Genomic DNA, 13,645 nt, shown 5'->3' with positions numbered 1-13,645 from the left:
CGTAGAATTGAAAGGTGAAAAGATTGATGATTGATGGAAGTGACATTATGCAACGTTTGCACGTAAAAACACTTTTACCAATAATTTAATTAAACACTACGATGTGTTGAATGAATACATCTTAATGGTCACATCACACTATTGTCTGTACGCGATTATTTCGATTCCTTCTAGAATAATTGTATGACAGTCAATGATGTAAGAATTTATTTATAAAAACTTTCTGTTTCCAACCGTTAAAAACTGAAAGTTGAAAGGTTAATTTTTATTTATTCTTATGCTTTGGTCTATTTCTACCAGCACGAAACAGGCCAGCACGGCCCTATTGTCTTGACCCTGTCGGCCGGATAGAAAGGACAAAACTATCATTATCAGCTGTCCGTAGTGGCTCGTACAAGTACATTCATCATTTCGAGCGCATCACTGTGGGCCACGGGTTTGACTGGTTGTATTGATTTTAATAGAGCACAAATGGCACAATGATTTAGCATGAAGCTGTGACCATAATCAACGGTTATGTGGCGTGAAAATAAACAATAATAATATTAACATGTTGATAATCATGGCGGGCACTATCAAGAGGGTCACACTCGTTCTTCGTTCATTGAGATTTTCATTTGCGTACCCGATTGTAGGTTGCTTCTTTACTGCTTTTGATTTTTTTTCACTGGTACAAACACTACACGAGTGTAAAGTCTGATGCTGATCGGGCCTTTTTTCTTAGGAATGTTTGAACCTTATCGAGCGGCATGGTGTTTTAAAAATTTCCCATTTTTACGACCATGTCCGGCATAACCCGCGCAGACACCCGGCGACCATGGAGGTTATCGGGTATTCGGGGCCGAGGACAGCAGTGTACTTTCTGTAAGATTTACTTCTCTAGCAGCATGGTTTAAAGACGCATTCCACTAAGCGTATTACAATTTCTTACACCATTTCCAAACAATTCTTACCGACAAATTGGTTTCAGCATGTTGAAGTGATTTATATTATACGAGCGCTGGTTTTTCTAACCTTGAGCATCGTACATTCGTTTTCGACGATAGTTACATAGTAATTCATTATTATGTTTAAGCTCTAAACAAACGATCCATTTGGCTTAGTCAGTTGGTACATATTTTTTTTTGCATTTTAAAGACCATCCTCATAACAACAGAATAATGAAGCAATAGCATGTTTTGCTTACACGCATATGTTGTGTTTGTATACTGTATTTTTTTGGGTAAACAGTCAATCACAACCAAACGAAGGAACCATTAGCGATGGTGGAAAAGAAGAAAGAAACCTTGGGTGGGAAAAATCAAATTTCTATTCCCCAAATTTTCCCAACCCTCACCCGGCCAAGCAGTAAAAGCTTTCAGTGTTGGCATATTATGCTTCCCTCATATTTTGACGATATGCTTCTTCGCTTTTTTTGCCTCTTCGCACACTATCTCTTTTCTGCTTCTGGCAATTCATCACACACAGCATGTAAGGCAAGAAAAAAAAAGATCCTTTAGCCACAACATTCTACTCAAGACATTCTCGCTGCCTTTGGTAGTGTTGTTATTGCTGCAATTTTACCCTCATAATGCGGTGCTTGCATACTAGCACACAGTGAAATCAGCAGCGCAAACAAATTGACAGAAAATTTAATAATTTTTTATCCAATTTTTTTTGCACTACCTCAAAGTGTGCCGGGCTGACGGATGATGATCATTCGTCGCTTATGATGGTCTGTTTTGAGGATCAAAATGTAGCATCGTGTGGCGTAATGGTTAACATTGCTTGCGAGCAGGATATACGGGCACGCAAGGAAAATCAAAATAACGCAAGAGACCGTTGCCCAAAGAGCTTTTAGCGAGTGCAACGATAATAAAGTTAAACTTTTATCCACCGGCTGGCTGGAACGGTGATGCTGTGAAAGATTTCCTTTTTCTTTTTGACCTGGCCTTGACGATCTGGCAAACGAAAGCATTCTCGACTGTTTAGCGTACCTATTATGCGCGTTTTGTTTGTAATAGTTTCCCGCGTCGTTTGATACGGAGTAAGGAAGGAAACATAAAAAAACGACAGATTTCCTTCACGACAGGAAACCATCAACACCTTGCCTGGCTAATGAACGAATATGATGACACTGCACGATAAAGCCGACGACACAGCCCAATGACCAGGGTGGGTAAGCAAAGAGTAAACAATTGCAGTTGCGATAATGCAGCAAAACCGCCTATACACCTCTAACGAATGCCGAGCGTGAATAATCGAGCGTAATGAAAGTAGCATGGCGATATTTTTCACAATTATTAAAATTAACACCTTAATCTCACTCGTAGCGTTAATTTTTTTTGTGCCACTTCTTAATTTTGATAAGAAATTGTAAACGATCATCCTCACTCGTAATTGGTATATTTTTGCCACTTTTCAATGCTCAGTTTTTTTTTATTGCACACATCAAACACGTAAGCCTGACGACAGAAATAACCTTGAAATATGTATTATTATGAGCACACGCACACGTCCGAAACGCGATGATCTATTTGAACCAATTTCACAATCGCAACTATGTTCCAGTATTATCATCAGCGGTAAAAGGTCACTGTTGGTGATCAGTCTCAGTTCCATTCTACGTGTTTGCTAGCCGTCATAACACAGGTTAACTTTTCGACATATACGAATTTAAATTATGCTGATAACGGATCCTAAGCAAACAGCAAAATTTCGTCGTTTAGCGCTCCGTAGATCATTTCGTGTGAAGAAATTAAACACATTTCTGAACATGGTCCGAAAGTGTGGCCTGATAGGCTTAGTGTGATCATATAGAATGATCCTATGTGGAGGAATCACAATTAATAAAGCTTGATTTAAATATGCAATTTGATCTCATTATGTGACATCATCGGTGGAGTATAAAATCTATTCAAAATCTGCTACAAATTCTCTAAGGAATTCCTTCCAATTTCTCATGTTCGGCAAGTGTCAGATAAAAAGCATTCCCGTTGGGTTTCTTAATTTCTCACGGCACCAGCAAAGGGAAAAAAACAATCGAACGTAAAAGAATCCGTCGGTGTAAGCGCAACACGATCATTGCGGTATGTGGAATTGTTTGCACTCAAACAACACCCGGCGGGGTGGAAATTTCCGAGAAGGAAACCGATCCGCGTGTCCCTTTAGAGCATACTTTTGTGCAGATGAAAATGTAAATCACAAAAATGAATTGTCCTTCGCAATTGGAACTCCACTCCACATCCACACAGCGATGAGCTAAGCGCCGAGACGAACGGGTCCGGGTCCCAGTTCGGTGACCATAAAAATATCACTTGACAAATGAAGTGTCAGCGAAACATACACCCGCGATCGAACACTCAGAGCGGTACAAGTCCACCGGCATTACACGATCAACAAAACACGCACCACCGTCAGTAGGAGTTTGTTGCAAAACCTAAACCCTGCTGGACATGATAATCACTTTTAAAAAAACTCTAAACTCTTACAACTAGAATCACTATTATTACTAGACATACGATCACTACGCACAGACACAACCACCCCTAGGCCGAGGTGTGCTTAAGCACTGGTGTGTGCAAATGGAACGCGGCGGAAAATCGTCCTGAACAACTCGGAGATGCGTCCGCACTGTTCCGTTTTCCGGCACCAACTAACGTACTAGGCAGCGAACGACTTGCCGACTTGCCGACTTACTATCGCGCTTACGAACTGTGAGCAGCTTATGCTCGCGAGAGCGCCCGAGCGAAGAAAATGCGTTGCCAGCATTGGGTGGAGCACAGCTCGGTCAGCAGCCAAACACTTGGAGCGGAACACCCGAACGGAAATGAACCTTTCATTTTGGGGTGTGTGTGTGTGTATGGGGTGGTTGAATTGTTACAAGCTTTGTTGTTGTTTTGTGTAATGCTCAATGAGCTATTAGCGTTACATTTTGCGCTATCGACAGGCATGCAGAATTGTTCACTGATTGTTTGATTTGTTTTGTTGTACGGAGCAAATTACAAAATAAACTCATATATAAATCTCCTGAAACATTCATCATCGTTCGGAAAAGGGGGTTGATGCAGCTTCGTTTGTTCGGGAGCAGCTATTTTGACGAGCGCGATAAGGAAGGACAGGCATCTTTCTTGCAGATCATCGAAACGATCGCAAGAAGCAAAACGGCTGCCAACCGTTGATTCATTGATTTATGTTTACAATTCATGCATGCAACCGTAAAAACCGCACTGTGTACATGCATGTCTTCGCAGAACAAACATCGTTTTTGCGCGTGTACGATTCAGTTCATTTTGTTTTCTTAGCCGATGGAAAAATCCAACAGAAGATGCACACAATTCTCACAAAACAAGAATGTCAAGTGATCCAATCATGGTTCCATCTTCTCAACCTCTGTATCATGAGAACCTTGAACTACCTCCACGGGAGTGTGTTGCGTTATTTTTTTGGTTCTGTTGTAGTTCTCGTGTTGATCGAAATCGAAAACGTTGATGGTAGCAACAAAAAAAAAAACGCGGAATAGGAATGTGTAAACAAAAACAATAAAACAGTGCCTTTAACGTTGAGGGATGAGTGGCGGCATTAATCATGTGTGTAGTGCATCAGGCAGAATGCAGCTGAATGCAAATCACTTTGCCACAGTTTTCAATTTGCTGCTGTAATTTATTCGTGCTGTTATAAATTAAGCTTTCTGGATATTTATTCTTAATGGCAATCGGGTTTATTTTTTGCTTCCTACTCTCAGGTAAGGACTTCTTCAATTCAAAGCGTTCAGATATTTATTTGCGCATAGCATTACAAGTGTTTCAATTGATTTACTGAGCTTTACAGCGAGTTTTTATTTATAAAATCGCTGCCAAATGACTTCAAGTACTCTGCAAGTACTTCCTACAGCTAGTAGATCATTGGCCACAAGTCGATTGTTCGACCAACTCCACTTCGATGTTCCCATATTTCGATGCATTCCTGCGCTTATTGAACGTTCGCCCCAGGGGTGAGGGAACGGTTTTCGATTGAGTAAGTCATAAAAATCAAACTCTTCAACGGTGTGTAACGCGCCGAGAATGTCTAATGGGACCATACGAATGAGAGTCGACTATTTGCCGTGCGGGACGAAACCAAGGTAAAGACATGAACATGGCAGAAGGTCATGCCCAAAGTTCGGCGATCTAATTTCTGTAAACCCTTGGTCTCTCTCACCCAGTGGACCATCGGTTGTAGACATCATCGGTATTTAGTGTAGGTTAATATTTTCGTTTCACCTTTTGCTTGTCTCTGGTCGACCACGAATTCGAAGCGCCTACGGGGGTAGGAGCGAGTTTTAATGTAATTATCGATTTAATAAAAGTCCTTCCACCATGGCGTGGAGACAATTCGTTTCGCAAAAAAAAAACCGTTTGACATCCTCTCGAGGAAGAAGGGTTGGATTGGGGAGCGGGAAAAAGGCGAAAGTATAGCTTAGGTGGGTCAAATTTTTCATCCATGCTCACCGTGCGGTTCGTTTATCAGTTTGAACAAAAATGAACCAAAAACCGCACACCGAACGCAGGGACGAACTGAATCTCGTCACCAAATGTGTTTGTGTGTAAGTGCGTTGTCAACGGACGATCGTGACGACAACCGGTGGAAAAGGGAACTTGCATAGGACGTGTCCCTTAAGCAAAAGAGGGGCTTCATAATGAACGGCGAAAATGGAACCGAAGCCACAGAATAACTGCACACGATTGTGAAGGAATTGATCAAACTCCAATTCTGGCCTTCCCCCTTTGTGTATAGTTTAGTATCAACTTCGAAGTCAAGAAATATGTACCGCTGGCCGGGGGATGTCGTAGCAAATTTGCACCATCATAAATTATCACGCAAACATGAAGCAATCAGGGTCGTCGCTGAGACGGACTCCCATTCCTGGGGAGTGATTTCGGTTTAAGTACTGTTTTAAAAACGCTTAACACCAATTTGCGCCCCCCGCGTGGCATCGATGTTGGCATTTTTCATTTGGTTGGTTTTTTTTCGCAATCAATGCCGAAGAAAGTACCACGAACTGTTTCGTACGGTTTTTTTATGGCACTTGGCAGGTCACGCATTGACCCGAACCGAGCGTACGGGCATGCCACGTATGCGTAAGCTAGGCGTCGACACATAGGCTAGATTGATTTTAGATCCGAGCAATGTGCCAAATCGAACCCAATTGAACCAATCAGCTTGCCAATCGAGGTGTTAACAGCAGAATGCCTATGATAACCGTTCGTGTGGCGAGATTCGGTCCCGGCAACGCGCCATATCAATCATGCGTCAGGAACGCAACGAACTACCCCCTCGCCGCTAGTGAAATCTGTGAACCCCACTCCGCTCCCCACTTTGGTGGGGCTGAAATGGATGAACTTGCAGCACCGCCGGGAAACATTCCAGAGCGGTACAGTAAGCGGTACTAAAAATAATACTTCATCTCACACGCCCGCTTTATGGCGTTCAGCTATTCTGATCGCGCCTGTGTGATCCGTTTGCAAGATCTGCAAGATCGTGTCGTTTAATGTAAATAATATGCATTGGAAACAGTGGAACGATGATATCAACATATGACTCGATGGTAATACAAACTAGGGGAGGAAGGGCTGTTCGCGAACAGAATAGACACAGCTGCATTCAACGCCTCGGCCTAAAGCTTGGTTGTTCGATTGCTTTGATTGTCGCTGGCGTATGAGTTTTGTTGAGATCGGTCTATGGATAAGGGGGATCCATTGATATAAATTCAACAAAACTGTTCAGAAGCAAATAAAATGAAATATACTACAGCTCTTAAATGATATTAATGACAATAATTTATTAACCTTACACTGTAGTAAAATGGCAATTTATTCTGTTTGTTGCCATGGACCTGTTTTCGGTTTAAATCATGCACAATGCACTTCCTAATGAGTCTGTTTTGAAGTTATGCTAGATAAATGGGGATGATATTGGAAACGATGGAATTCCAATTTCCAATTTCAAACAATTAGTGTTCAATTGTAAGAAACTGCTCGGTTGTGTTGCAAATGGGTACTATGTTACCGGAATGTGCATTAAGTTCGTAACTAAGTAATGATCATTTAGGAATTGATTGGGTTAGCAGAAATTGGCACGCCATTTAGACGTATCAATCGCATCAAGCTGGCGAATATGGAATTTAAACATAGATTTATGGTTGCACCAATATTGCTAACATTAATAAATAATTAATGTGCACAACATTAATCTTTTGAAAGAATCTTTTGGAAAGAGTCATTCATATGAATCTTCAGTGAAGAATCATTCAATTCATGAGCCGATTCCCAAAATATAAATCAATTTTCATAAATTGAAATGAATCCTCGAAGATTCATGAATGTTTAATGATCCGCTGCCAACAAACTTAAGAATTAATAATTCAATGAATTCATGAATCTTTAGAATAAATATTCAGAGTCATTCATTCTGTTCAAATATTTGTTCAGATTCATGAATCTGAATTATGAATCATGAATCTGAATCAGGGGCGGCCCGGCGGTGCATGTGATAAACGGCGCCAGTCCACACGGTCGGACCGGGTTCAAATCCCATCCGGACCGTCTCCCCGTAGCAAGGACTGACTATCCGGCTACGTGGTAAAAATAAGTCTAGTAAGCCAGAAATGGCCGGCGTGACCTGTAAGGTTGTTAAAAGTCAAGAAGAAGAATCTGAATCACTATTTTCGTAGAGAACGTCTGTCTTACTGACCGAATCTATTGGAAAACGGATATACGACGGATTCTATCAACCTTGAGGCGTTTTACCGTTTTTACCCCTTCAGACTATCAGACATTGGCAATTTTCGGATAGGTATTAGAGATTTGGGTGGAAAAGCGGTCACTAAGCTATAAATAGGTGTATTTACTTTGAAATAATTTGAAGATATAATTTTTACAACGAACTTAACTTGCATGCATGCTACCGAGGCAAAAGGAAATGTTGTGTTTAGTAGGAACAAAGCATTGTTCCAATAAATCACGATTCTGTTTAATCAAGCGATTCCAAATGCTTCCTTCCTAAGTATCATAAACATGCTCAACGTGAGTAAAACGAATTGCGTGCAAATCATTACAGAAACGGTAAAAAAATGAAGTTACACGTCGTAATGAGAAAACACCCTCCACCTTAATGCTTCCTTGTTTTCCAGCCTACCGGTTGATTTTGTCAATTCAAGTTCCATAAAAATGAGCACTAGTTTTTCGTTTATCTTGTGCTAAAACTTAGCTGAATTTACTACTTTTTTTTGGTCGATGAGTTTTTCTTCCAATTCCTTCCATGAGTACAAGGAAGAAGCGGTTGGTACGGAATGCAAGGTTTTTCTAAGTTTTCCGTACCGATCGACCCAAAAGCCTCCCGGTGTCCTCGCGAACATGGCACAAGCACAACAATTCGTTAGAAGTTTGTGTGCGGTTCATAATAAATATTTGAAGTCACGCAATCGAATCGGCCTGACGAACCGAACAAAAAAGCGGCCAAAATCCCTATCGGCGAGGCGACTGCTAACTGCGCTATCTGTTTATGTTGGGGAGTTTTTAAAAAGCGATTGCCACTGTCCAATTTGTGTGCTTCGGCTGACAAACTTGCCGAACGGATTGCTGGGCTGGGAGTAAATTTACCAGAACTCTATCGTGATTGCAGGAGATTGCCATTTTGTCCGCATTGGATTGTCGAAAGGAAAATAAAACAAAAAAAACGAAAACAAAAAAAAACGAAGGAAGACCATCAAGGTCCGATCTTTGCCGTACGATATGGCTAGGTTTTACATTTTACATGATGACATTTTTATAGTCTTCCCAACCGAAGCATATTAGTCGACAATTTTATCTGTTTAAAGTCATGCCATGGGACAGTCATTGCTGTCAGTATTTAATTACGTGAGAGATAACTTTTTACCTGTTTCTTCTGTTTTGCGAACGGGAGAAAGTATCGCAAGTCAAACGTTTGAAAACCTCAATAGTCTGACCAGCAGTAAACATTAACAGAAAAAATAAAATCCTTCATGCTACGCCATAACAATTCATCGGCGAAAACAATACGATAATGAAATGCATGAAGCCTCTGTAGAGAAAACTTCTTGCCTTTTCCGCTTGGAATCAATTTGAACGGTTGTGAGTTAATATTTTAGCTCAGGAACATCCCTGTGGGTCAGTTACAGCTAATTGCACGCAGTGGTTATGTTCACTAAATCTGATGTGCTGTATAGTATGGTTTGAGGAAATTTAATCAGGGTTTTGCAGTTTTAGAGCTGCCTAACTTCTGTGAACAAATAATATAGCCGAGGGTGATTTTTAAGAGGCGCACACGGTAAATGAAGGTTAACGTTTATTAAATGATAATTGCGTCATAATCAGTAGATTATTTATAAAGAGATCACTTTAAAACCTTTGGAGCTAAAATTGATTTAATAAATTTATTGATTTCCTTTTTTGCATATATAAAATTTTGTCATGTTAATTGTCTGTGTTATTCTTCTCGTTTGTCTCTTTTAAAATGCTTTTAAAATGACTACAAAGCTGACAAATATATTTCAATATTTCATTCGAATATCTGTTTGTTTACGGCTTCTTGGTTTCGTGGTATAAACAACCTTTTCAACACTTCAAAAATAATTCACATGTTTATGCAGCTACCCTACTTTAGCCAGGGTATGAATTTTATAATTTTCTCCATGATGTAATGAAAAACAAACAAGGGTTATTTTTATGGTACTTGTACAGGTAGTAATTTTTTGCCTTAACGCATTTGGAGTGGACATTTCAGGTTTGTTATTTTATTGACCTTCCTGGTACCTTATCCAATTTTGAACAATTACTAATGTTCTACTTTGTTGAACATTTAATATTTATAAACTTTCAACGGCATTGTTTGTAGTTTTGTTTTCCCTTAACTTATTTAGATTAAAACATCTTGTGGAAAACTTAGACTTCTCTAAACTTGGATTATTAACCGTCTACTACCCATTCTTTAAAAGATACATTCTTAGAATCCGTTATCGGGCAGATATTTATTGCTCACCATTTCGATGCAGAAAAAGAGGAGCAAATTAATTAGGGCATATCTTCAACGGCTTCATAGCGGAATTGCATTAAACACACCGCCAATGCATAGATTTCGATCTTCTTCCTTGTCCGCAATAGGAAAGAATAATCTCACCCGCGTAAACCGTCTTATATCTTGCTTTCTCGGTTCTCGGTCGCTTTTAAAACCGCTTTGATGAGCTGTTCGATGTTGTGCGAACTTTTAGCTCCAAGCGGTCTAATGCCGTCTCGGATGCGGGGTAGTGAAAATAGTTTCACTTTTATGCTTTCTGCGTATGCTACCCTGGAACTGGGCTTTAAGTGGTACTTCTCACGTACTTACAACATTCGCTCCTAGTTCCGATACTACGAATCGTCGTCAACGTACGGAACTTGGCGTGTCCTACATCATCTCACTGCAAAAGGGCACAGACGGCAGTAGTTCGTCTAGTAATTAGATTCGACCAATTAGCGATATGCATATTGCACATTGCATTTGCATATATAGCCATGGTTGAGTGATGGAGTCGCGAAGAAACGTCCTAAGAAAAGTGACCCCCATTCACGATGTCAGAGGAGATGGGGTTTTTCGGCAAGGGATGGAGGTGCTGTGAGGTGCTGAAAATGGCGTATGGAAAATAAAAATTCCTTCGACCGCTCATAGCATCATTTCGCATCTAAGCGATCGTATCACACTTCCGGATGTATCTACATTCAAACTGCGAGAGTGTTTGTGTCCATATCTACACGTGACCGTTGGTAATGAAACATGTTTGATCTATAAATCTACCAGAGACAGTGGGGATGCCTTTTTTGCTCCCTTAATATTTTCGTTGCACTTTTTCTCCACACGAGGAAGCATCAATGGAAAAAGTGGATTTTTACACATTTGATGACATTCACGTTGTGTGTGTGTGTGTTGTTCATGCTGTCATTACTCACTCGCTTCCTTTGGTGTTCGTCCTGACCTTCCACAACCTACCAGCTTCAGCTTCCGGGATCGTGGTACGTTTGTCTCGTTCGTCGCGTCACCAGCATCAGGAGAAATCAGGTGAAACGAACCAAATTCTCACGTCGTACCAAACATTTTTCAAACCGAGCATCGAATCCCTTGATGCCTTCATTCGCGTGTCAAATGACTTCGTGCCGGTGTGTGCCGAAGGATTTGTGCCACAGCATCGAACATCAGCAGCGCGGATAACGCCCGACCATACGGCCGATGTTCACCTGAGAGGCTGTTCAAGGGGAATTTTAAATTACCACTCTTTTTGCGCTTATTTAGGTTACGTGTGCTGTACCGTTTCTCTATTTTCTCACCTCCTTTCACTTACTCGCCATATCCAACCGAGTGAAACAGTGAAGGGAAAAAAAATGCCGGAAAATTGAGATTCACAAAATTCCTTTTTCCACTTGCACCAATCACCAAATGCATTCGAAAGTGTTAGATAGCGGATTGATCGAGTAAAGCGTAAACCATATGTGTGTGGACATAGAATTAGATTCTTGTAACACTCTAATCTTATCATCTAAAAATCAATGTTTTCATCCCAATTTTTTCTTTTCTATTTTTATGACGTGTTTCAATAAAACATTCAAACATCGCGTTCTATTTTGGATTGAATCTCTTTGTGTGCATTTTGTAGCCTACCAACGAATGTAAACCACAATAATCCATACCCTCGGTAGGTAATCTGATCATCTTTCATTCGGTTGTCAGTTTTAGTTCAATATTGCTTTGTGATTTTTTGGCCCAATCAAAACACCCTTTTCGATAGCTTTGCACCAGACATTCGATTGGATTTGTCTATCATTTCCATGAATAAACACGCTGGCCGGAAGAAAGAGTTATGTACAACAAAAGATATTGATAGTAGGTTGAGTTTGATAAAAAAGATTGATTTATTCTTAAGACATTAGTTTTTGGTTTGTGTTTTCATAAATTTCTGACAAATTTAAATTTGTTTTGTTTGTAATTTTTTTAAAAGAAATTGACAAAAGCGTCTAACAGACTTTATTAAAATTACTACCAAAGTGTTCAGTAATCAGAAGATAAGTAACGCTATTAGAGCGTTACATCGAACGTAACCTGCATCTCTCACTACGATAGCAATCTGAATTTCAGTTCACGAATCGTTTATGGAACGATTTTGATTTACGACGTCCGAATGTAAATAAATTCAACCCCTAAAACCGGGTGTAATATTTGTTTTCGTTGCGGGTTTCGATTTAAACCGAATGAAAAACCGCCTTGAAGTAGGGCGTTTCACGTGGTGTCACAATATCATAACTAACCGCAACAACTTCGCTAGAGCAAGTAGAAATTTAGCTGAAAAAATAAAATCTACACACTAACTAAAGCTGCGGCGGAAAAGTCATTCCCCCTGGCAGTGGTGTATCCCGAGAACGAGAGCATACATTAGTCGCACGGCGGGTGTTCAGCACTGAGTTTGTCTTGAATGGGTGTCCAAGCATTCCGGTACCGGGTGCAGAAGAAAAAAAAAACATCGAGTCAAACACCGACCGAACCGAAGGGAAAACGTGCGTTCTTAGTGAAAGCAACAAAAAAGCGGGCGAACCGGAGACGAATTAATCGACCACAGCCACAGACAGAGGAAACCCTCCTCACGAGTGACTTCGACTCTCACGGCGAAAGGATGCTGCTCCCAAGAGTTGTGCGTTGGCGTCTCTCCCTTCCAGCATAACACAAAATGATAACGCGAACGCAAAAAAGCATTATACGCTCACGTTGGCCAGCATCGATGGGTATCACAAAATGGGGCGTAAACTTTTGCGCACTCGAGCATGAATCTCGTGAACCAACGTTTGGGATGCGTTTCGTCTGGTGTGGGCACATGAAACTGAATGCTTTCTTTGACCGGGTGTGTTCATTCTAATACTTAATGTGCCACGTGTAAACACCATGAAATTTGTCCACCAAGGGAAAATATGTTCGTTTTTTTTGTTCCTTTTTGCTTTAACATAAATTTCATACAAAATAATTTAAAGATTTCGTACTATTTTGCAAGTACATACAAATTTAGTAAAAAAGTATTAAAACAATTATCTATTGAAATATTTCGATTTGCAACTCATGAAGAAAAGAATATCTTATTAGAACGCAAAAACACTTACCCCTGTTACAATTTGCTTCATCCTCTCCATCGTTACAGTCACGATGGCCATCACATTTCTTCTGAAGCGGTACACATCTGGTTCTATCACAGGAAAATTCGTCCTTTCCGCACTCTGAACGGTTGCAGCAAATATGTGAAAAACAAACGTTAACAATATAATATTAAAACAAAGTTTACAAACCAGTACAGAGAGCCACAAAAACACCAATGAAAAGCCAATGTATTTTAATTTTGTTACCCTCCCGCACCGAAAGCATGGTTTTCACATTGGACGGTAAGTGATGGTATGGTGTTACATATGTACGTTATAGCTGGTAAAACACGCTAACACACTGCCCGTATGCTTAAAGATCCAACATTGTTTCTGTAGCAGACAAACACAAAACACGGAAAAGACGAAACAAAACGAAGAACCTTGCCATACAAAAAAACAAAAACGCAAAACAACATAGAACAAACACATATGAATGGAACGAAAATAGAATGGACAAA

The 13,645-nt window shown here is 40.3% G+C and overlaps 2 protein-coding genes across 24 annotated transcripts in view; one reads left to right on the top strand and one right to left on the bottom strand.

Annotated features, from left to right (window-relative positions):
- Positions 1–13,645, bottom strand: part of LOC125762040 (basement membrane-specific heparan sulfate proteoglycan core protein) — a 99,609-nt gene that overhangs the window by 45,201 nt on the left and 40,763 nt on the right. For 18 of the 22 annotated variants that reach the window (XM_049423743.1, XM_049423727.1, XM_049423740.1 and 15 more), the window contains one exon: positions 13,152–13,265. In XM_049423743.1, coding sequence (XP_049279700.1) covers positions 13,152–13,265 — 114 coding nt within the window. Of the gene's footprint in view, positions 1–3,390; positions 3,784–13,151; positions 13,266–13,645 lie in introns of those variants that run through there. The other 4 variants (XM_049423749.1, XM_049423747.1, XM_049423746.1 and 1 more) reach the window with 4 other exon arrangements.
- Positions 1–13,645, top strand: part of LOC125762071 (uncharacterized) — a 494,872-nt gene that overhangs the window by 444,808 nt on the left and 36,419 nt on the right. The gene's annotated exons all lie outside the window — the stretch shown is intronic.

The sequence above is a fragment of the Anopheles funestus genome, chromosome 2RL, assembly GCF_943734845.2.
Source record: "Anopheles funestus chromosome 2RL, idAnoFuneDA-416_04, whole genome shotgun sequence".
Lineage (NCBI taxonomy): Eukaryota > Metazoa > Arthropoda > Insecta > Diptera > Culicidae > Anopheles > Anopheles funestus.
This window is presented reverse-complemented; position numbering and strand designations above follow the sequence as displayed.